The 26,131-nt window shown below is 39.3% G+C and overlaps 1 protein-coding gene across 1 annotated transcript in view; it reads right to left on the bottom strand.

The window, feature by feature from the left end:
- Positions 1-6,377: 6,377 nt before the first annotated feature.
- LOC307136653 (CAP-Gly domain-containing linker protein 4) overlaps positions 6,378-26,131 on the bottom strand; it is a 109,167-nt gene continuing 89,413 nt past the window's right edge. Inside the window, exons 12-15 of the mRNA XM_079833879.1 lie at positions 23,177-23,300; positions 13,587-13,651; positions 13,359-13,434; positions 6,378-9,721 (exon numbers count right to left, since the gene is read on the bottom strand). Of these exons, the coding sequence (XP_079690005.1) occupies positions 9,328-9,721; positions 13,359-13,434; positions 13,587-13,651; positions 23,177-23,300 (659 nt within the window). The 3' untranslated portion in view covers positions 6,378-9,327. The remainder of the gene's footprint in view (positions 9,722-13,358; positions 13,435-13,586; positions 13,652-23,176; positions 23,301-26,131) is intronic.

Here is a 26,131-nt window from a genome sequence, read left to right as displayed (position 1 = left end):
TATATATTTATTATAAAACATAAAAAGGATATTGGATGATTTTCAGCAATGTACTATGTAAGGCACTAATTACATGTATCTAATATTATGTATCTAATGTATCTAATTACACGTATCTAATATTTTTCAATGTCTTGTACCTTTGACAGTGTTAAACAGAATATGCATGGAAATGATATGCAGATGAGGTTATGCATAATAAAACTAGGCGTTGTGAGCTCCATATATGGTGATTTCGTATGCAGAATCTTCTGCTGGCTGTGATTTATAAAGGGATTTTTGCGCAGGTTCTGGCGTAGGCTACATATGCCCCCAGTTTCACAGACAAGGCTTAAGCTAGTCCTAGACTAAAATGCATTTTTGAGTTGTGTTAACTGAAAGAAACTTGCACTGATGTATCTTAAAATATGTCAGTGCCATTGTTTTGTCTTAAGATACACACCAGTAATGTTTTTTTTTAGGGCACATTTATAAAAGTTACTTAAATGTACTAATTGAACTAATGCCTAATCCTAGTTTAGCCTAAGCCCTGTTTGTGAAACCGGGCCATTGTTTTATAAATCGTAATGTTTTTGTGCGTGTGCCAAATCTAGCTTTTGTGCGTATGTACACTTTTAGGATGGAATCTATGGAAAGTTTTATAAATGAGGCCCCAGTTCACATCAAAATGAAAATTTCCTGATAATCCCAGCCAAAGAATGGGGTCTTATCCAAGCAGCAACCTCCCGCAGTTTCTCTTGAAGCCAATACGGAAGGGACTTAAACTGCAATTCATCGACTGACCACTAGGGACAGGCTCCAGAAGGAGCAGAATCTCATTGAGCCCCATGTTAAAATGCTGAACTTTACAGCAGAAAAACACGTTTACAGCCTGGTACAAACTGTGGTTTTGGTCTATACGGCTAATTTTGCCCTTCATGGCAACTGTCAGGAGGGTGATTTTTTTTTATAACTCATTAGTTTACATTATATAAGCCTTAAAGTTCTGCATAATTAAGGGCGTGGCCACTTTGAGTGACAGGTGGATATGTTATGCTGCCTTCACGTGCTAACGGAAATTTCCGTTCTGGCGCAATATGGCTGCCGTCGCATCATCCAGGTGGATGCTGCACATTGGTGGTGGTTGGGGAGATTCTCCCCTTCTATGTAAAGCGCTTTGAGTGCCTAGAAAAGCGCTATATAAATGTAACAAATTAATTATAATTATTATTAATACTTTTGGCAATATAGTGCAATATAGTGCAACTTTACCATCACACCCTCAACCTTTGTATGAAAAAATCCTGATATCTTTTCTCATGTGCTCTGTACACACACTAGAGCTTGCAAAGAATTGTACAAAAATACAACAAGTGGCATTTTTGTTGGACTATAACATTTGTGATGAGAATTACCTGATCGGTTCCACCTGATACAGTAAAAAAGACCACAAATAAACTAAATTGCCACACTGAGGTAAAGGTCATCTCTCACTGTGCAGTATGTCAAACCTTCATCGCTGATGGGCTTGAGCAGCAGGACACTGTGATAGAGTTCTTCTCTCCTATCAATCAAGGACACATAGGACAGATCCACCACCCTGAATAATTGAACATTGACAAATGGTCTGATGAATCTTAATTTTTGCTTTGACATGCAGATGGCAGGATCACAATCTGGCATAAACAGCAGGAATCTATTGATCGATCCTGTCTAATGTCTCGGGAATGTGTTCCTCTCATAAATTAGGCCCATTAAAAACATTTGAGCTAGCGTGAATGTCATGGCATGGCAAAGCTTTCTCGCTGACCACACGAGTCCTTTCATGGCCGCGGTCCACCCATTTTCAAATGGATACAAATTCAGAATGTCACAAATCATCTCAAGCTGTTTCCATAAATATGAGTCCTATGGCAGTCTGAGCGATCCCTTGAATTGACGGCATCGAGTAAACCTGGAGCAGATGGCTGTAAATGCTCACAATGTGGTATTTCCTGACCAATTCCTAACATCGTCCTAATCAACCATGACAAGCAATTAGATACCATGTTGAAAGCTTAGTTTTATTTCTATAGCGTCACGGTGGGAAGCCCCGCCAATCATGAAATCTCATTGGTCCAATTTTCACATTCAGTGTAATACCTTGCAGCTTTAAACATCACATCATGCTGGGTTAGTGCATGATTCTTGACACATATAAGATGTAAAGTGGACCAAAGAGAAAAAGGAGGAGAGGTGACCTTTTGCATATATAAAATGGTCATTAACTGGCATTAACTGTGAATTTGAACAAGTTGCTGCAAAAATAATTTTCAAATATTATAACTCGGGTCATGTAATTGCACAAAGAGGATCTTAAACCAGCAATTGATGTATAAAAGACACTGACAAGTATGTAGCAATGGGTTCATTTTTCTCAAATCCAAATGTTTCAAGCCTTTGGGTTTGGTTTCTTCATTGAATAAATGATCAATTACTTAAAACTTATACTAAATAACTTCAAGTAAATAAACCAGTGCTCAGTTATCAGATGCTCTGAATAAACATGATTACCATCAAAAAGAAAAATCATTTTGCAATAATCTTGTTGAACATTTCGTCAACCAAATGGTTCTGATTTGTACCTGTTATTTTTTTCTATGATGATTTTCATTTGTTATATTCTTTGTATGTTTTTGAACACTTCCAACTCGGATCAGAAGAAAGGGTTCGTTCACCCAAAAATTTTAATTTGGTCATTAATTACTTACCCTCATGTCGTTCGACACCTGTAAGACTTTTGTTAATCTTCGGAACACAAATGAAGATATTTTTGTTGAAATCCGATGGCTCAGAAAGCCCTCCATTGGCAGTGTAGGAGCCATAAGGCTATTCATGTTGTTACTCAATGTCATTGCTATATGTTAATATGGGTACGTCTCAATCAGCTTCCTAGTTCAGTAGTCAGTGCACTGATAAGGACATAAGTCAATGGGCTGACTCCCTGATCAGTGCCCTGACTACTGAACTAGGGAGCTGATTGAGACGCACCCTATATTTCTGTACTCCCCTGTGGTAAAGAGATGAATTGCACCCATTTTGAGGATTTCCTGTAGGTAGCCATCTTAAACAGGAAGTGATGTGGCAATGGGAGAGGGAAGGAAGACATACATTTTACAACACTGTTTACATGGGAATCACGGTTTTGTCTTTAAGTTTTCACCTTCTGTTACAATAAAATCTACAAGTCAAGCTTAAACTGGTTCGTAGCATCAAAGATACTTTCCCTTAAAGGGTTTGTTCACCCAAAAATGAAAATTCTGTCATTATTGACTTACCCTCATGTCGTTGGACACCCGTAAGACCTCCGTTCATCTTCGGAACACAAATGAAGATATTTTAGTTGAAATCCGATGGCTCAGAAAGGCCTCCATTGGCACAATGTACTTTACACTCTCAAGACCCTTAAAAGGTACTAAAGACGTCGTTACAAAGTCCATCTCACTACAGTGGTTCTACAATAACTTTATGAAGCGACGAGAATAGTTTTTGTGCGCAAGAAAACCCTAAATAACGACGTATATAGTGATGACCGATTTCAAAACACTGCATCATGAAGCTTCAAAGCGTTATGAATCAGCGAGTCGATTCGTGATTCGGATCGCGTGTCAAACCGCCAAACTGCTGAAATCAAGTGACTTTGGCGATCCAAACCGCTGAATCGACTCGCTTTCATAACGCTTCGAAGCTTCATGATGCTGTGTTTTGAAATCGGTCATCACTTTATACATCGTTATTTATTTATTTTTTGCGCACAAAACTATTCTCGTCGCTTTATAAAACTATTATAGAACCACTGTAGTGAGATGGACTTTGTAACGACGTCTTTAGTACCTTTTATGGGTCTTGAGAGTGTAAAGTGCATTGTGCCAATGGAGGCCTTTCTGAGCCATCGGATTTCAACTAAAATATCTTCATTTGTGTTCCGAAGATGAACGGAGGTCTTACGGGTGTCGAACGACATGAGGGTAAGTCAATAATGACAGAATTGTCATTTTTGGGTGAACTAACCCTTTAAGGAAATGTCTAAAGAAAAGAAGCCATTACAGGCAGCAATGTAATTAACACTCGCAAGACCCATAAAAGCTACTAAAGATGTCGTTACAAAGTCCATCTCACTACAGTGGTTCCACAATAATTTTATAAAGCGACGAGAATAGTTTTTTGTGTGTGCAAAAAAAAAATCTAAATAACGACTTTATTCAACAAGTTCTTGTCTTCCGCCTGGGCCTTTGACGTGAACTCACGAAGCACCATGACGCATGCGCGAGAATATGACTTTCATTTTGCGGCTTTGATAAGGCCCTTTTACATGCACTTGTTCGTTTCTCACGGTTCAGGAATCCAGGAAATGCACAATTTAGCCCCATTTTGAGCACTATGCCAAGACCTAAAGCGCGATCAATGTAGAATTCCACAGCTTAGATACGGCGTGTCTTCCTCTGCTTGTAAACAATGCTCCTCGCTTCCGGGTCATGTGTCAGAACGCCGGCTCTACGTCATATTCTCGCGCATGCGTCGTGGTGCTCCGTGAGTTCACGTCAAAGGCCCAGGCGGAAGACAAGAACTTGTTCAATAAAGTCATCATCATCATCTTCCGCTTATCCGGGGCCAGGGCCGGGTCAGGGGGGCAACAGCCTAAGCAGAGACGCCCAGACTTCCCTCTCCCTAGACACTTCCTTCAGCTCTTCCGGGGGAACCCCGAGGCGTTCCCAGGCCAGTCGGGAGACATAATCCCTCTAGCGTGTCCTAGGTCTTCCCTGGGGCCTCCTCCCAGTGGGACGTGTGGGACGTCCTCCCAGGGAAGGCGTCCAGGAGGCATCCGAAATATATGCCCGAGCCACCTCAGCTGGCTCCTCTCGATGTGGAGGAGCAATGGCTCTACTCTGAGCTCCTCCCGAGTGACCGAGCTTCTCACCCTATCTCTAAGGAAGCGCCCAGCCACCCTGCAGAGAAAGCTAATTTTGGCCGTCTGTATCTGGGATCTTGTCCTTTCGGTCATGACCCACAGCTCATGCCATAGGTGCGAGTAGGAACGTAGATCGACCGGTATATCGAGAGCTTTGCCTTACAGCTCAGCTCCTTCTTCACCACGACAGACCGGTACATCGACCGCAGTACTGCAGAAGCTGCACCGATCCGTCTGTCAATCTCCCGTTCCATCCTTCCCTCGCTCGTGAACAAGACCCCAAGATACCTGAACTCCTCCACTTGAGGCAGGAACTCTCCACCCACCTGAAGTGGGCAATCCACCCTTTTCCGACTGAGAATTGAATTGAACATTGAATAAAGTTGTTATTTAGATTTTTTTTGCGCAAAAAAATGATTCCCGTCGCTTCATAAAGTTATTGTAGAACCTGCACTGTAGTGAGATGGACTTTGTAACGACGTCTTTAGTACCTTTTAAGGGTCTTGAGAGTGTAAAGTGCATTGTGCCAATGGAGGCCTTACAGAGCCATCAGCTTTCAACTAAAATATCTTCATTTGTGTTCCGAAGATGAACGGAGGTCTTACGGGTGTGGAACAACATGAGGGGAAGTAATTAATGACAGAATTTTCATTTTTGGGTGAACTAACCCTTTAATGTAATGCACTTGATGGGAACTGACTACATCTAATAAAACACACTAGCCTGGCGTCGTCATACTCAATTCTAGTCAGAATATGAGTCTGTTCCTGCTCCATTGGGCTGTGATTATGAGGCATGTTTCAACCGAACCAGGAAAGAAAATGCCTCTGCACTCAATTGGATAGACCTACAACCAATCAGAGCAATGGAGCAACGCATAGTTATCAACAGAACTCAACTGCACGCACACTGGAAGAAGTAGAAGAAGAAGATGAGTGTAAACGATTTTTGCCAGTGTTGTAAAAATAATTTAAGGAGACACGGAGTACTTACCAACACCATCATTTCTGAGAGAAATAGTAAAGGTGAATGCATATACCAACAAGTTCTCCGTTTAGGATTAGAAAGAATTCAACCCAAGCGCTCATTGGTGACGTGGATGATTATTACGTCACTGTTGATCATCTGTCCTTCATCGTATAAAGCCCGCCCTGATGATTTGATTGGTCCGAACAGCTCTGGTTCAAGCATAGTTGCTCCACAACAAATCAAGTCCAGATCGAACTTCCCGACCTCAAATGTTGTGGGCGGGGCTAAGTTCGGCTGGCATCCAGGCTAAAAACACAAATTTTTTGCGTCCGAAATTGCATACTTGGCAGATTTTATATTTAACGAGGAATGAACTTTGCAACTGTAAAAATGTAACATTCTAAAAATGTTATAAATGTGTATAGTATGAATTAAATCTGGACATACTCTAGTGTTGGTGAGACAGAGAAAAAATATTTTAAAATATTAGAACTTTTTATTTTTATCAGCTGACAATTTTGACAAACACTATTTGTGCATTACATTTACTAAATTAGATTTACTGCTAAAATACTACATTTTAAATTCACACAATAAACACCCAACACACAGCTAAGCAGATCATGTACAGACAGTACAAAACATTCCTGTGGATACAGGCTGAATGTGCAATTAGACTTCAACTTCCATTGGAAATGTTATAACCCTTATCAATTTTTTTTTTGTTGTTGACTATGTTGCCATTTTTCACCCTCATGTATTCCTTTTCAGGATTTTCTGATATCATAAACAACATCTTTTCATTAATTTCCTCATTAGTGCAAAATGATGCGATTCTTGAAGAATCTTTAATTCTTGTATTTATACCGACTGTAAACTCATCCTAGACTTATTTAACTAAGAATTTAGAAAGGAATATAAGCAAATAAATAATTTATACCAATTAAATACATTTCAAACAATTGCCTTTAAAAAAAATATGATATGATAACCAACAATTTTATCTAAATTATTCTCAGTTATTGACAGTCTCTTCTCATTAAGCAATTTATTATCTATAAAGAATCCAAAAAAAGAAAATGATATCATTAATTCCTCACCCTCATGTCGTTCCAAACCCGTAAGACTTTCGTTCATCTTTGGAACACAAATTAAGATATTTTTGATGAAATCTTAGAGCTTTCTGCCCCTCCATAGACAGCAACACAACTACCACATCGACACTTTAGAAAATTCATAAAAAGATCGTACAACTAATCCATATGAATTGAGCGGTTTAGTCCAAGACACGATTAATTTATATGATGAACAGATTAACTTTAGGCTTTTATTCACATAAACTTGATTACCATCATTCATCACCTCACACATCAGTTGTAAATGGAAGCTCAATTATGTTCGTTTAGCGTGCGAGAACCAATGAGGTTCATTCTCGTGTTACGCAGCACATTTGAGCTTCAGCGAGAACCAATGATGCACATTCTGGTGTTATGCAGCACGTTTGAACTTCAGCGAGAACCAATGATGCTCATTCTGGTGTTACGCAGCACGTTTGATCTTCAGCGAAAACCAATGAGGCTCATTCTTGTGTTACGCAGCACATTTGAGCTTCCTCAAGAACCAATGAGGTTCATTCTGGTGTTACACAGCACGTTTGAACTTCAGCGAGAACCAATGAGGTTCATTCTTGTGTTACACAGCACGTTTGAACTTCAGCGAGAACCAATGAGGTTCATTCTCGTGTTACGCAGCGCGTTTGAACTTCAGCGAGAACCAATGAGGTTCATTCTTGTGTTACACAGCACGTTTGAACTTCAGCGAGAACCAATGAGGTTCATTCTTGTGTTACACAGCACGTTTGAACTTCAGTGAGAACCAATGAGGTTCATTCTCGTGTTACGCAGCGCGTTTGAACTTCAGCGAGAACCAATGAGGTTCATTCTCATGTTACGCAGCACGTTTGAGCTTCCTCAAGAACCAATGAGGTTCATTCTGGTGTTACGCAGCACGTTTGAGCTTCAGCGAGAACCAATGAGGCTCATTCTGGTGTTACGCAGCACGTTTGAGCTTCCTCAGGAACCAATGAGGTTCATTCTGGTGTTATGCAGCACGTTTGAGCTTCCTCAAGAACCAATGATGCTCATTCTGGTGTTATGCAGCACGTTTAAGCTTCCTCAAGAACCAATGATGCTCATTCTGGTGTTACGCAGCACGTTTGAGCTTCAGCGAGAACCAATGAGGTTCATTCTGGTGTTACGCAGCACGTTTGAGCTTCCTCAAGAACCAATGAGGTTTTGTTTTTGCTCGTAAAGCAGTTTCGGTTGAACTTTTGTTTATGTTCGCTGATCAATGTTTAAATGTGAATAAAAGCCTAAATTAAAAATTAAATCTCTTCATCATATGAAGCTTCAGAAAATGTGGACAAAACTCAATTCATATGGATTCGTTTTGCGATCTCTTTATGAACTTTTTGAAGCGTCAAAGTGGTAGTTGTGTAGTTGTCAATGGAGGGACAGAAAGCTCTCAGATTTCATTAAAAAGACCTTCATTTGTGTTCCAAAGATGAACGAAAGTCTTAGGGTTTTGGAACGACATGAGGGTGAGGAATGAATGGCAGAATTTTAATTTTCTAACCCTTTAAAACATCCCAAACAAAGACGTATCCATAAAACTGCTTCTGATTCGGGTTTAAACTACTAGTGGCAGCTTGATTTATTCCTCATTGTTTGGTCTGTTTATCATCGTTGACTAACTTCACAAAACAAACTTAAGTTTCTATTAGGGGTCTCTCAGTCTAGAGTACTTCTTCATTTCAGGCAAAACAAACCTGATGAAGCCTGTCAGCTGCAACAACCGCTCCATCATCTGTGGGACAATCAAGTTTTGATTCTCTGAGCTGATTCAATCTCGGATTATGATAATATTAAAGTGCTTATTTCATAACTGCTCTCGCATCAAGACGAAAGATTACGAGTTTCTCTACGTGCAAGTGCCATGTTCTGAAGGGGCTCACACCTGCTGACAAGAGTAGACAAACTAAGCTATGCTTCATTCTGAGAGGATTTGAGGAGCTGATATTCTCATAATTACTGAAGTTATTAAATTGTCTGAACTTCTTAATTCCTGCAATTCAAGTCATTGTCTTCGCCCACAGACTTTTATTAAAGTGCTCCAATATTGCTACGGTTTACATTATCCGACGCATCTGAATTCAAACCTCAGAAGAATTCAAATGTAACATTTCCTCCCAAACGTAATATTTAGTTAGTTCACGAAATGTAAACAGTTTATCAGCAGTGAACGTCTGAGTCTTAGTGCAGTTAGAAAGAAAATGTCTCTTTAGATTGGCTGAAATGTCAAAACAAATCCATGGAAACCGAAAGCCAGATGGGTGTAGAGATGAGAAGCCCACCATTCAGTGTGTGGCGGTCTCAGCTGCTTTCCTCCACCAGCTTGGCTCCGTTGATACCACGGTATGTGACCCTGCTGGGTCGCACCAGAACCCCATGGCCAGGTCGGCAGCTGAAGTAGCGTCGGTTGCCCACAGAACCATCGTTTTTTCCTTTCGGGCTTCGCAGCTCGAGGCCGAGCCAGAGGCCAGGGGCAAAGTCAGCTGTGCCAATGTAGCGGATGGTGCCCATCTCATTGGCACTAATTAGCAAGACCTGCATGCCCAGGTGGAGTTTGACAGCGCCATCTGAGCCAGAGGAGCTGGTGGTGCCACCCACTCGGTTAGGCCCTGGGCCAGCGCTGCTGTTTGCCCTTGATGTACCCCTGCCAGCGCTGACTGAGCTCCAACGGCGCCGCAGATTGCTGGAACGGTTCCTGAAAAACGACAGAGCATTTGAGAATGGGATACAAGGGACTAATTAATGCCATTATGAAATTTTGGCAAATTAAACCATTCAGGCCAAAAAAATATTTTTGGTTTTGGTCAAAACAGGGCCCAAATCATTGACTGCAACTAGTGGCCGACCAATAGTGGATTTTACAGAAAACAATAACTAGGTTGAACCACGGTGGCCGATAACCGATAAATCAACTGATAGTTTTTAAAATAGAAACTAGGGGTGTGTAACCAATGTTCCCTCTAATGTGATGCCCCGCAGATGACAAATAATTAAAATAATTGAAATAATTGCAGTGCTCTGTTCTGTAATTGACAGCTCAGCCATAACTTCCGCTAAGTGAGGTCAAATACGATCGTGGTCATAGATGTATACGTATTTGCCTCATTAGCACCTGCACGGATCAATAGAAAGAGGAATCTACGATCGATATATCTATGACCACGATCGTATTTGACCTCACTTGGCGGAAGTTATGGCTGAGCTCAGAGATTATCACGTTCGTCGGAAAAGAGGTAAAATAATAGCATAAATACTGCTCGGTTTCTCGCAAAAACTGATCGTTTCGCTAGATAAGACCCTTATTCATCGTTTGGTATCGTTTAAAGCCCTTTGAAGCTGTACTGAAACTGTCATTTGGACCTTGAACCGTTTGGAGCCCATTGGAGTCCATTATATGGAGGAAACCCCTGGAATGTTTTCATCCAAAACCTTAATTTCTTTTCGACTGCAGAAAGAAAGACATGGACATCTTGGATGACATGGGGGTGAGTAAAATATCAGCAAAAGTTTATTTAAAAGTTAACTAATCCTTTAAGAACCATCTCATTGTAACTGCTTGTTTTTTTTCATATTATATTATATTATATTATATTAAAGAATTGAACTGTCCTGAGGGAGATTTTAATAGTATTTCTTGGTAAAGAAGACTACAGTTAACAGCACTGTAAAATGTGCTTAATTTAGTGACTACTGAATTAACTGTTTTTTATTTTTATTTTTTTATTTAATATATCACTAAGTTACATCAATGGTTAAATTAAATAGAAATGGCACATTAAAGTTAAAAGTTATATCTGCATGATGAAACAACTTTTTTTATGTGCATTTACATACGCTGTACAGTTAAAGAATATTTTTGCTCAGGTGACCAAAATGTCCGCCCAATAGAGAAAAGTTTTGCTCAGCGAGAAAAGAAATTAGAGGGAACATTGGGTGTAACGGTACACAAAACTGACGGTTCGATACATACCGCAGTTTTGAAGTCACGGTTCAGTACGGGTTCAGTACAGCAGTTTTAAAAAATTGCTTTTTATTTATTTTTATTCAACAGTGGTTTACTGAAAAAATTGTGTCTGTCCTTAAATGAATTCAACTATAACTAACAGTTTCTTAAAGATAATGCTGTAAACTATATAGGGAGCCCTTACTTGCACATTATAATATTAAAGGTTCACAACAGAGCCCAAACTATTAACCTAAATTCAGTTGCTATTTATTTTTAGATATAATAATCAACACTCATCAGCTGCATCACATAAGGCAGTTTTTGCATTAACTTCTAAATCTAATTATAATTCCAATTTCTCCAATTCGTTGTTGAAATATAATCATTTATACACAGTGGCTGTCATTTTCATGACAGATTAATTTAAACATACATTAAATAATCAAGACCGCTAACAGGTTAAGTAGAATATAATGAATATATAGGCTAATATAGTGCATATATTTAGCGAAAGAGTTGATTTCTCTAGTGAACTAACAGCTGTGGACACTGAATGACTTCTGAGGTAAATGTGATGCTACATGACATTGTTTACAAGCTGTTTTATTGTCTTTCTGCGGTTGAAACACCGATTGAGCAATTACACAACATATGATACATTTCAGTAAGATGTAATGTATCCTCAACAAACCTTAAGAGATATTAATTCATGTTTATTCTTTAGGAAGAGATGATCGCGTTCACTCGTGCACCGCTTGAACTATGTGTCACGTCACATTAAAGAGCGACAAAACGGCATTTATCGTTTCAAGTTTATGATAAAACGGACTGAATACTTAGGAACACTCCACTTTTTTTGAAAATAGGCTCATTTTACAAGTCCCCTAGAGTTAAATAGTTGAGTTTTACCGTTTTTGAATCCATTCAGCCGATCTTTGTATCTGGCGGTAGCACTTTTAGCATAGCTTAGCATACATCATTGATTCTAATCAGTCCATTAGCATCTCATTCAAAAAATGACCAAAGACACTTTCAATATTTTTCCTATTTAAAACTTGACTCTTCAACAGTTTCATCGTGTGCTAAGACAAACTGAAAATAAAAAGTTGCGATTTTCTACACTTATATGGCTAGGAACTACTTTCTCATTCCTGAGTAATAGTCGCGGCTCTTCGCGGCAGTACCATGGCTGCAGCGGCGCAATGATTTGTTGGTATTCTGTGAAACATGGTGGTAGTACACCTTCGACTTGCTATCACAGCCCTAGAACCATGGCTAATCACACAGGTAAATCCACAACACAATTTTTCAGCTGATAGCCTGAAACTCCCTCTGCAACTACACGAACTTAGTGCCGGTCACATTGAAAGTTACCTAGCTGGGGGCTACTTTCAGGCTCTGTAATATCATTGCGCCGCTGCAGCCATGGTACGGCCGTGAAGATCCGCGACTAGTACGCAGGAATGAGAAAGTAGTTCCTAGCCAAATATGTGTAGAAAATTGCAACTTTTCATTTTCAGTTGGTCTTAGCACACGATGTAACTGTAGAAGAGTCAAGTTTTAAATAGGAAAAATATTGAAAGTGTCTTTGGTCATTTTTTGAATGAGATGCTAATGGACTGATTAGAATCAATGATGTATGCTAAGCTATGCTAAGAGTGCTACCGCCAGATACAAAGATCGGCTGAATGGATTCAAAAACGGTAAAACTCAACTATTTAACTCTAGGGGACTTGTAAAATGAGCCTATTTTAAAAAAAAGTGGAGTGTTCCTTTAATATGTTCATGTGGGAACTTGGATTGAAGTGTGTTCCACGTATAAAACACTACTGTTAACTGTTAAAGACTGCATTCGTACTGTTGGGTACACACGTGCACCGAACCGAAAGCCCTGAACCGAAACCGTTCGGTACGAATACGTGTACCGTTACACCCCTAATGGAAACTGAATGAAAAACATAACACGTGAAAAAGTGCTGAACTTTTCACAAAAATTTTAAAACAGTACTGAACCATGAAAATGTATTGCACTTTTTTAAATATAAAAAACATAAATATATGAATTATACATTGATCATTCATGTTAGTTCATAGTGCATTAGCTAATGTTAAGAGACATTGTGCAATGAACAATACTTCTATTAACCTTAGTTACGTATGTTACAAGTGGAATCTTAATGAAGTGTTACTATTTCCAATCAAATCCAACGGCCATCTTTAAATATCTACACAAAGGCCAGAGCACTGAAATTAGACACATATCACGCTTTAGTTGTTTCTATTATAGAACACTTGATGATTATCTAATCAAAATGACCAAACAAGTAGTACAGTGACAATATAAATGAACTAAAAGCCTCTTCAGTCCTTTTCACATTATTCCCACCTGCTTGCTTGACCTTTGCGATTTGGTTCTCTCTGCGCGGCAATGGCTGAGGAAGTGCTGAGTGCGCGTCGGATTCCTTATTAAAACAAACAAACATCCACTGAAAAATGACCAAATATCTGAAAACCGACAGTTTTATACGAAAAAAAAGGAATGTTTAAACCGTCTTCAGTCTTAAGATTTGACGGAGGAGAAAGAATCAGACAGCAGACAAGCAGAATGGCTCACCTGTGAAGGAATGGTTCATCCGAGACGAGGACAGCTCTGACAGACAGTCCACTGAGCCATGAATCCTGCTAGTTAAAACAAAGTGAATGTTCAGTATTACTTCTTCCACTGCACTTTTACAACTGATGCTCTGCCAGAAAACTGTCAAGATACATTATTTTACCCTTGCGTATACTCTGTTAGCTGTCAAACAACACATTTATCACTTCAAAATAGTGACAGTCACATGGGTTTATTTTGACAAATGCTTGTCAAAATTGTCACAAACAATTTGACGTGTAAATATGTAGCGGGAACACTGATTCTCCAATGGACAGGTAGAAACTATTTGAAATGAATATCTTTGAAAGTCAACATGAAACGCTACTTGAAACTCATTTAAGTTCCATAATTTGACGCATTTCGGATGGACAAAGTCTGACTGGATTGTGAGGTACGTTCGTCTCATACCAGAATGGAGACAGACTTAAATATGAGTTTGCAGTAAATTGTTAAAGACAACTCCTCTCCTGAAACACACTTTACTGCCAACAACCTCTTTTGACGAGGCATTTTTAAGTGCCGAAGGTAAAGTTCAGCATAGATAACTACTCCAGAATGTTCCTCATTTCAATTTCTTGAAAGTAAACATTTAAAGTGCCATTATAAAAATGTTTGAAGAGCTTCAAAAAAGTACCATACAGTAAATTACTATAAATAAAGTGTTTATTAAGACTTCAGATCTCAGCATATCGGAATAGTTATGGTTCTTTTTCAATTTACCTTTATTTGCTATTATTCCTGTGATTTGTTAACCAACATTAACACTGACACAGCATTAGAAACGCTGCATTGACAACAACAATGGCCTAAAACTATAATAACATTACAATAACTATGACAACAGGTTAACATTATATTCTCTTCTTCATTGACAAAGTTTTTTACTTTGGAATAACATGCACAAATGAATTATGCACATTAAAGGCCTGGACGATAGCTATAACGATAAAGTTTTCATTCAATCATTCTGATTCTGAGAATAAAAAGATTCCCAGTTTTGCGATAATCAGTGTTAAAGGGTTAGTTCACCCAAAAATGAAAATTCTGTCATTATTGACTTACCCTCATGTCGTTGGACACCCGTAAGACCTCCGTTCATCTTCGGAACACAAATGAAGATATTCATTTGTGTTCCGAAGATGAACAGTAAAGACATTCATTACTGAACCAGAAGGGAGCACAACATGCATGTTGGAGCACTTAAAGAGGAAACAACTAACTAACGTTAGCGGTAAATCTCTTTTTTAGAGAATGTAATACTACTAATAACTGTAATAATATTAACAGTAATATAATTACAGTAATGTGATGATTTATTTAGCATAGAATAAAGTTTGACCGAGCTTGGGGTCAGGATTGTTTTTATTATTATAACACTATCAGGTATAATAGTCTCATCACTTGCCTGTATTTTGTTCCATATGCATGAAGACTTACAAAAGGCGATGTTAGGAAGAATATCATGTCAGTTACTTTTTCATATTGTTAATTTAAGAGCACCTATCATGGAATTTTGAAATTTACCTTTCATGTAGTGTGTAACATAGATTTAAGTCAACAAAAACATCCTGCAAAGTTTGAAATATGACAGTGCACCGTATATATAGTTATTTTTTTTCAAAAGTAAGAGTCGACTCTGAGTCATTTTTAAGAATCGTTAGAAGACCGAAGCTTTTTCTCTGACTAGATGACGTCAACTTGTCAAGTTATTTGAATACGATACGCCCACTTATTGCGCTCCAAGACCCCAGTGAAAACTAGAAAACATCATGGCGACGAGACGCTGTGTTCTGAAGTGCGACTCAAAAGCAAACTTTTTTCATCTGCCCAAGGATGAGCATTTGAAGACTAAGTGGCTTGAAGACAAACCATACATCGTCGCGATTGAGTGTTTATTAGTCTTCAAATGCATGTTTCGCGATCTCAGGAAGCTTTTATTATGGACTTCTATTATGGCACATGGTTCTTCTTCGTCTGTCTGTACCATACATGGACTACATGTGCACAGAGCGCCCTCCGGCTGCCAGTATGAATTGAAAACAACACATAAGAGACTCAATCGCTCATGATTAGGCTACATCTGTGCATTTTGAGGAAGTATTGAATAAAAAATACTCCTCTGTTTAGAAATTTGACACAGACATATGAGAATCTATCAATATTTCTCCTCATCTGCACACTTTTGAACTAAAAGCCCTGAGGGATGTTGATTTGTCGCGAGTCTTCGTGAGGAGAATAGAGGAGTTTTTTATGAATGAGATCAGCTGAGGCTCATATTACAATCAAACTGTACCGACGCGGTTTTCATATTCATAACCCCTGACACATATTAACAAATTACTGTCACTATAAGACTATAAAGCAGAGGTAAAAAATGGAAGCTTGACTCTTAGATCTTTTAAATGATGTATAGATTGACATGGTAATTACTTACATCTGACAGTCATTTGAGCTAATTTAAACAAATAAAGCTTGAGGACGAATGCGCTCTCAATCCGGTTAAGAGGTTAAACCAAAAACCATTTATGGTGATGGACGTTCCGTTTCCGAAAATATCTGCACAATCACAACTGACTGGGTCATCTGACCAATCACCGCAGATTAGCGTCACGTAAAGGCGGGGTTTTGAAAAGTGAATCACTAAAGGAATCATTTGAGAATCGCTGTCAAAACAGGTAAAAATAAATGCATATTATAAGAAAACTAAAGTCTTTTTTGTCATTGCATGCATGCAAAACTGTTGTTGGGGACTTCTAAAACAATATTTGGAACATTTTAAATGCCATAATAGGTGCTCTTTAAAAGGTGAATGCGAACCTGTCAGCTCAATTGTTATGTAAGAGATTAATATTATGTCATTTTGTCTGCAATGTCATTTGCAGATTCATATTTTTACAATTTTTTGTGTCCTGAAGTAAATGTCCTCTTTTTCTGTTTCAGTTCTAAGAAAAGCAGTGGGGCCTATATTTGTTTTACAAATGAAGCTCTTAATACGGCTGCCAAGAGATGTTTACATTCAAACATCTATTTTTTTTTGTCTGTAATGCAGCTTATTTTTGTTTATTTTTATTTATTTTTTCAATTGAAAGAGAACAGAATATTTAAACAATAGAGACAGAGCGTATTTAGGCCACGCCCACACGGGGGGGGGGGGGGGCAATCCAACGCTCTCCATTGACTTTGCATTGCGTGAGACTGTATCCTTGTCATTTCGGACTTATAACAAAAAACAAAACAATGTCTAAAAGCTGATATGTGACAAAGTGTACAGAAAACATGCTAAAAAAACACAGAAATACCTTTTTATAAGCTGTCGACCCAAAAAAACGAGAGTTTAAGGAGACAAAAGTGGATAAAGGCAATAAGACGTGAAGAATGGGTGAATGAATGGGTTCCTAAGACAGGAAGAATGGGTGAATTTTGGGATCCTGACACTCAGAATGCGTATGTGGGCAGTAAACATTTTGTCACTGTTAAGCCAAATATCCAGATGTCAGGTTTATATATTTCATTTCCTGTCACTGATTACGTTCCCCTGTAGCGGGTGTACTTCTCAGTGTAATACAACGTGTTGCGCTCTGTCTCAATGGCTTGTATCCACTTTTTTGTCCTTAAACGCTCGTTTTTTGGGTCAACAGCTTATAAAAACTTCTGGGTTTTTGGTTGTGGGTTTTGTTTAGCTTGTTTGCTGTACACTTTGTCACATATCCGCTTTTAGACATTGTTCAGTTTTTGTTATAAGTCCGAAATGACAAGGAGGAGCTTCACGCAATGCAAAGTCAATGGAGAGCGTTCGATTGTTTCCCCCCCCGGTGGGCGTGGTCTTCAGATTATGACGCGTGTCGCTCTGTCTCTATGCTTAGAGAGCATTTGTGTGTGATTTCAGTTCTGAGAACTTGGCTCAAAGTTAATTAAAACAACCATTTCAAAAGCTGAAGTGATTTTCTTTTATATATATTATAGTTAGGATATGTATAACTCAATGTTTGAACAATCTGAACAATCATTCAAAATTTACTGATTAGTCGTTGATGGCAATGACAATAATCGATGATTAGTCGATTAATCGTTCTAATAATCGTTAGATTAATCGATTATTAAAATAATCGTTTTTTGCAGCCCTACGTATAATAAATTATTTAGAGAAATAATCCATCTCTGAGAGTCCATATATTGTAAGTAGATGGAACCCAGCTTCAAAAAACACTAAATGAAACATGATGGTAATGCATATGACCCAAGTGGATGAATCAATGTCTTCCAAAGTAAAATATAGTTTTTATCGTTTGAATTTCATGAATACTTAATATGTTCATGTGGGAACTCGGATTGAAGTGTGTTCCACGTGTAAAACAAGCTGACTGTTAACTGTTAAAGATTGCATTCGTACCACTCGGTACACACGTGCATCGTGCCGGAAGCTAAATAAAATATAGCCCTTCCGTCCAACAGTCATACACGTGTTCATGTAAAGCACTCCATCAGCACGTTATGAAGCGTGATATTTTCGTCAAGTGCAAACTTAGGAATGTACGCATAAAAAGTTGGCCAAAAATGATGGTTTATAGTATAAAAAGTCTAAAATATCAGTATTTTCTCTCACACACACCTATTGTTTCGCTTCATAAGACATTGATGGGGTCATGTGGGTTTCTGTGGTGTTCATTTTGCGTGGTTTTTGACGAGAAAACTTTAAGGGTTATATCCACTTGCATTATATGGACTCACAGAGATGATTTTTTTCCCTAAACAATCTTTCTTTGTGTTCCACAGAAGAAAGTAAGTCATCTGGGACGATGGCATGATGGTCAGTAAATGATGACAGAATTTTCATTTGTGAGTGAAGAATAATTTTAAGACGAGGAAAACGCATTAAGAAATAAATAATTTCAGTTTGAAAAGCCTCTGGCAAAATGAAAGGAAGCGGGTCTCTCTGCCGGCGTGTCTGTGGCTGCCCCGAGGGTTAATTAAGAAGACAGAACGAAAGAAAGCTTCTAGAACAATATGCTTATCAGTCACTCAGACGCTTTACACAAATACAATGAGAACGAAAAAGAGGAATATGGCATAGGTGAATGGTTCCGAATTAAGAATATATGATTCATGACAGATGGAGAAGATACGAGCATTGATCATTTGCTGAATAACCAGCAGGTGAATAAAAGCTGTAAAAGGTAGAGAGGGACAAATGGAGGGCAGACCGCTGTCGATGGAAAGGATTAGAGTCGTAATGGAAGACTGACTGAAGAAAAGTAAATTACAAATACAAAGAAAAAGACTGGATATTTAATCAAAGGAAAGTAGAAAGGAAGTTGTTCCTTTCCCAGAATCAGCCTGCCAAGTTCAAGTTCAAAGTTTATTATAACCCCAAAGGGCGATTTATGGTGGAGCATAACATTTGAAACCATATCATACAAAACACACAAACAGCAAACACAACATTCTGACCAAAAAAAAGAGAAAAGCCTATACGATTGCTTTTAAGTTTAGGCATACTATAACGTACACAGAAGGAAGCATTTTAAATTCATGGAACAGTGGATGAGTACAATCTGCAAGAGTAGCTCTAGCTTTCTGTAAGACAACCCGTTCAAAGCCATTTGATAACCCGGTCTGCTTAATGGCAATACTCTTACTACCTTGGTTGACAATGCCATTCTTGAGTTTCAATGTTTAACATTTATGTTACCATACCAACAGCATATAGAAAAGCAAAGTGCAGATTTGATATAAGATTTATAGTACATGATTTGACATTAAAGGTCCCATGATGTGGATTTTTTTATTATTTTATAATGTTTCCTGAGGTGTATTTATATTGTTAGTATGATTTTTACATCATAAAATGTCATAACTTAGAAATAAAAGGCCTTTTTCTATCCTGATTTTAGCCCTTTAGCTTGAATGCTCTGTTTGAAAGGGCAGGTCTGCTGTGAGACTTCAGTGAAAACGCCCACTGCTGTGATTGGCTGCTGTGAGACTTCAGTGAAAACGCCCACTGCTGTGATTGGCTGCTGTGAGACTTCAGTGAAAACGCCCACTGTTGTGATTGGCTGCTGTGAGCTATGATTGGCTGCTGTGAGACTTTAGTGTAAACGCCCACTGTTGTGATTGGCTGCTGTGAGACTTCAGTGAAAACGCCCACTGTTGTGATTGGCTGCTGTGAGCTATGATTGGCAGCTGTGAGACTTCAGTGTAAATGCCCACTGCTGTGATTGGCTGCTGTGAGACTTCAGTGTAATGAGACTTTAGTGTAAACGCCTACTGCTGTGATTGGCTGCTGTGAGACTTCATTGTAAACGCCCACTGCTATGATTGGCTGCTGTGAGCTGTGATTGGCAGCTGTGAGACTTCAATGTAATGAGACTTTAGTGTAAACACCTACTGCTGTGATTGGCTGCTGTTAGACTTCAGTGTAAACTCCCACTGCTGTGATTGGCTGCTGTGAGACTTCAGAGTAAACTCCCACTGCTGTGATTGGCTGACATCTTTGCATTTGAAATGTGTGTTACATGTGGAACCCCTCTTGAATACTTTTACTACGTTTTTTTACTGTTACAGCTGTTGAGATTAATGAATCGTGAAAGTGTTGATTATAGCATTATTTTTAGATCTTTTCCCATCACATGAAAGGTTGCAGTAATCAGCATTGAGTAGACATGCAGTCTGTTGATCGCGTGAATGCAGTGATCTAGTCATTGCAGTACTATTTCTCTCACAAAATGTTTTCACCACAACTAACAGCAAACACGACATCGACATGAATACAGTAAGAGCTTTGTGCAGCATAACAGCGTCATTCTTTATAACGGCAGTTGTTTCATGCTACGAACAGAAACGATGTGAAGTTGATTGTTTAGTCACTGGCTTGATTCACTGATGCATAAACAGTATTAAGCGATTTAGAAAGAAAGTCTGTGTGAACTTGAATGATTAGCTAGACATCAGAAATCACTGATCACAGATCAGGCATTAATGAACACTGTTACTCACTGTTTGTGGCAGTGCTGTCGAATCCATATCGTAAAAGTCTGTTGCTTTTTTAAAAAAGCCTGTGCTGACATTGCCACTGAATTAAATGTAAAAAATAAACTGAATCCATTTTTTTCAAATTCTCTGGGCGGGAAAAGCAGAGAAAGGGGAGGTAACCTTTCTGCGTATGATGACATACAGGGAAGATTCCAGAATAGCCCATATGAGCTTTCATTTTCTCAAAGGAAGAGCAGGACATCCAGAACTCTGTTTACACCTATCGCCATTTCTAGCGACTGGAGGACCAAAGGCAGGCTAGGGTAACTCATATTAATAAAACAAAAAAACTCATAAAGTCTACAGTAGAAATCTAGACGACCTTGGCTGCAAATCTAATTTGCCAGGGGCGTCTAGCAACTCTCCGTTGGCTTGCGAGCTGGAAAAACCAAACTCTGGTCAGGCCAATCACAGCGTGTATAGAGTCGGTGGGCGGGCTTAACATAATAACGGCAGAGTTGCTGCGGTTCCGCTTGATACTCGTAAACAAAGAAGCTGGCGAACAGCGGTCTTTCGAATCGGCTTTTGCTGCGACTCTGGAAGACTTGGAGTTAAGCTTTTCTTTGAGGAAAGAACAAAGAACGGCACTGAAGTCATTCTTAAGAAAGGAAGATGAGTTCAGAGTTTTGCCGACCGGATACGGCGATAGTTTAATCCATCAACTAGCTCCACTTCCCCTTCTTCGTTGCTCTGGTTGGTTGTAGCGCTATCCAATTGTGTGCAGAGGGAATTTGAAAGACAACCGTTTATCCCGCCCCTCGGATTGAGCCCTGCCAATGGTGTGTTCCCAGACCCAACATCCTGATGTGGCTCTGGCTTGTCAGGCTACATAAAGTGACATTTTCATGCCATGGGACCTTTCACTTTTTTGCTCAACAGCCACTGTGGCTAGTGGTTTTCCAAAGTTACTAGCCACTCATCATTTTCACTGGTCACAGTTTTGACATTGGTATCATGTGGAAAAACTGCCATATAGATATTTTTTATATCATCTCATAATTTGGCAGCAGGTATATTAGGCTGCTGTCACTTTAAGACCTGATGCATGGAGCCATTATACTGTTTTATATAGCCAATATATTTGGCTTTATGTGCACAGACTTAAGGCCTGTTCACACCGGGACGATTTTCGCGCGCGTTTATCGCCGACGTTTAACGTCTCGTGACTAAACAATGGGCGCCAATGTGAGTGTTCACACCGACGCGTAAAACGCCAGGCGTAAAAGCGTCATTTAAAAAAAAAACGCCTCGGGTTCGTTTTTTTATTTTGACGCGGCGCGTTAAAAACTGGCTGACCAATGAGATCAGCGCTTTTGTTCACGTGCCTGGAGCTGATGAAGTGACAGTAAAACACGACTTGGTGGCGCTCAAGCACAAAATCGGTCTTGCCGAGCACACATCGATACGACGAAGAAGTAGTAAGTAGACAAAGAAGAAGATGGGCTGCTAATGCTGCTTGCCAGTTAGCAAAAAGTGTGTGAATGGCTTTGCCATAGACATAATATATCTGTGGTTTTGGCAAGCACGTAAATACTGTCTCTCCTCTTCTTCTGTGTGACAAGCGAGTGTCAGAAGCTTAAAGTGCCGCAGCACCATCTTGTGTACCGGGAGCGCATCTACTGAATGTGTACGTTCACTCGGCGCATCGCCAGTGGAAATCGCTTGGGTGTGAACACTCAAGACGCGCCAAAAAACGTCACGAAAAACGCTGGCGATAAGCGCGTGCGATATTCGTCCCGGTGTGTACAGGCCTTTAGGCTGTGAGCACAAAATCTGCGGGAATAAGTCAAATTATGTGCAATGTGTGCAATCCCACGCTGAAATTCAAGCCCTGTAACACCAGCAATATCCAACCGGCTAGTAAGAGGGACTGCATTACACACCACTGCTGAAATACACTCGCAATTGGCAGGTGTTAATGTCAAGCCCTGGTCATAAGAGTCATTTTAATATAATGCTTCTGAAGACAGTGTAACCATTGCTGGCCTTTTTGCATTCTGCTTCAACATGAGTATCAAAACGTATTATCAAGGATTACTTAAAGAAGTAAAGGTCAAATATTAACTACATTTTATGAAGAAATGTGACTCTAGCTTTTGCATGCAAAACTTGCCATCCCAATGCTAGGCCAGGGCATTTCTACGCAATTGCTAAAGCTTCTGACCCCTCCTTCAAATACTATTGAATTGTTCACAAATTGTATTGTCTGCCAGAAGTGGAACTGCCAAAAAGTATGCCAAAAAAATCCAGCAATTTGATACCGGCCTGATAAATGTCTTTTGAGGACAAGGGCAGGGCGGTTATTTTCTGTGGGGGCCTTTACGTCCCTCATGCAGAAACGACTTACAAATGTCGATGCACAATCTTATTAATGCTTCTGTACAGAAAGGTCAAAATCTCTGCCCAACAATCAAAGACACAGTCGGCTAGAAATAATCACGCTAAAAGTCAGGAAGGCACCAGAAACGAGATCTAGTTAAGATGTGGTTATGGCGGCAAATTCTCTATGGTACACTTGCCTCTGAACTCGCGAGGGTGGGGCGAAGACTCCGTGTTTAGGAGGGCAGCTGAAGTATCGTACTCCTCCAACTGATCCGTCATTCTTTCCGCTCGGCTTGTCCAACTCAATCCCCAACCAAAATCCTGTCAGGGACGCACACACACACACACACACACACACACACAGAGTATGAGCACACAGTTTTTGAGAAATGTAGCGATTCTCTCGCCGACCTGAGCTTGGTAAACAATCTTCAATCTGTCATCTCTCAGTACAGCTCGAGCCTAAACAGACAAATACCAAATCCTGCGATTTCAGTAAATCCAGTTATTCCTTCCAAAAGCTTTGTAATGCTTTGTAATGCAAGGACAAACAAACAGTTGCTTTTTAGTAAACAAAGCACAAAGCAAAAGGTGAGCGTTATTCTATGAATGTATGAATAGCAGATGAAAAGGGCACATTGAGAGGAAGATGGATTTCACCTTAGGGTACTCCATCAATAAAATGGCTAGGATAAGAAAAACAAACACATGAATAGAAAGTCATCACTGTCTTGTTGAAGTGAGGGCACTTAAGTTTAGTTCTTTTCCAGCAACAAAATTTAAGACAGCTGCTTGCTTAGAGCAAATTAGCAAATAAAATGTTCAAGAGGCTTTAGACGTCATTCAACAAGTCCAAAGGCTTCATAAGCGACTATCGACTGGCATGTGTTCATTTGAAAAAGTTGTAAGTGTAACAAACTTAGTAGGGGTTGGAAGTTCTAACAGAGCAATATGTCTCATTCTGTCTGAAATATAGTTAGTGATAATATAATTTGGTAAGAAGATATTGGTTTTCAGTTTAATGCTGGGCACTTCCAAGTCTTATATAGCATCCTCATCTGTCAAAAAATTCAAATATGGTCCCCAGAAAAAAACACATTTTCTGTTCTCGCGGGTAAAATAAGTACACTTTCGCTGTCGGGCTGAGAACTTATACCATTTTTTTCACTAATCATTAATATTGGTCACTCTTTACATCTTTCTGTGGGTTTTGTAAATATCTAACCAATGAAAAGTATTAAAAAAGAGCTTGTGACTAAAGCTCGTGACTCCATTGGATCCTCAAACTGTCAGTCTTACCTCATAACTCATCCGCCTCTATCCTGAATTAAGTGCCATATGCAGTTTGGAACGTCTCTGTACTTTTTCAGAGAATCAGTTCTTTATTTATTGCAAACAAGCTGAGTTTTCTTTACTCAAGAAATACTATATACACACACACACCGTTCAGGCATAACATTATTCCTAATATTGTGTTGGCACCCCTTTTGCTGCCAAAACAGCCCTGACCCGTCGAGGCATGGACTCCACTAGACCCCTGAAGGTGTGCTGTGGCATCTGGCACCAAGATGTTAGCAGCAGATCTTTTAAGTCCTGTAAGTTGCGAGGCGAGGCCTCCATGGGTTGGACTTGTTTGTTCAGCACATCCCACAGAAGCTCGAAAAAAAATTTCAAGTCAGTCGTCAGACACTGGAACTTAAAACAGGACTACGTTCTATGGTCAGATGAAACACAAAAAAAAAGCAGATGGGTTTGGTGCAAACAGGGAGAAAAAAAAAGTACCCCATGTCCATGGTTAAATATACTGCTGGATTATTATGTGGGCCTTTTTTTACCAAGACATCTTGTTCAGATACATGGTATCATCGATTTTTAGCAAATACCGACAGATAAAAAAAAATCTAAACCTGACGACTCTGCTAGAAATCTTATAATGGGCCGTGGTTGGATCTTCCATCAGGACAATTAGGCCTGTCGCAATAATCAATATATCGTGTACATGACCTCAATCATTTTTTGTGATGCAATATATCGCCCATTATGTTTGCATGATAATAAATGTCACCAACATTTTACTGGATTGTGCTGTCATCTTGTATGTTTTCCGTGATGGAGGCGAAAGTGGTCCTCGGGCAGTTCCTTCATACACAGAGCGGTTATCGAAAGGTGAAAAAAAGGCGCCATTTGAGGCGTTACAGTGATTTCCTGACAACTACTGACAGTTTGGAAGAATAAACCCAAATGGACTCGATTTCAAAGCCGCAATCCCCTGTTCCGGTGCACATATAAATGTCAACGCAGAATGACGAGTGTTAAAGCCGTTTCACAAGGGAAAATGTTTATTTACTATTGATTCAAATTTTTTTTTTTTTTTACCCTAATTTCCATGATCTAAAGAATTAAAAGTTTGTCATTTGAAAGTGTGTAGTTCTACTTGCATAATTATGCTGTTATATTAGGATTATTATAGTGGCATAAAATAGTCTTAAAATGACAATAATATAGTTTATCGCAATTATTTCTGGGACGATATATCGCGATACAAAAAGTAGTTATCGTGACAGGCCTAAGTACAATGATAAAAAAACAAACATCAAAATCAACACAAAATGAAGCTTCTTCCATGGCTATCCCAGTCCCCTGACCTGGAGAGATCCTGTATGGAGGAGTGCTCTCTGATCTCTTGCCAAGTGTTCTCCAAACTCATCAGGCATTATAGAAGACTGTTAGACTGTCAGAGCTGTTATCTTGGCAAAAGGAGATTGCAAAAAGTATCGAATAAAAGGGTGCCATTAACTGTGGCCATTATTGACTACAAAAAATGTAAAGCACAATTTTCTTTCACCATTCACATCGTTTCTCGTGGTCTTGCGGCTGTCAGAGCAGAAATGAAAGCTGATGCTTTCCGTATGTTTTTCCGTCGTCTCCGGTCGTGATCATATGTAATGATCTGAAAAGATCTCCAAAAGATCTGAAAAGCCAATATTGTTTACTCACCCATAGACCCTGCCCTCGAAGAAATCAGGACAAAAGTGGTTGAAAGTGGACAAAAGAGTCTCCCTCATCTACATGCGATACGATCAGCCAAAACGCATCTTAATACCTGGTGTAATCAGGGCCTTATTTTCTCAGGCTTCTTTGTTCATATTTAC

The sequence above is a fragment of the Gobio gobio genome (genome assembly GCF_949357685.1).
Source record: "Gobio gobio genome assembly, chromosome: 13".
NCBI lineage: Eukaryota > Metazoa > Chordata > Actinopteri > Cypriniformes > Gobionidae > Gobio > Gobio gobio.
This window is presented reverse-complemented; position numbering and strand designations above follow the sequence as displayed.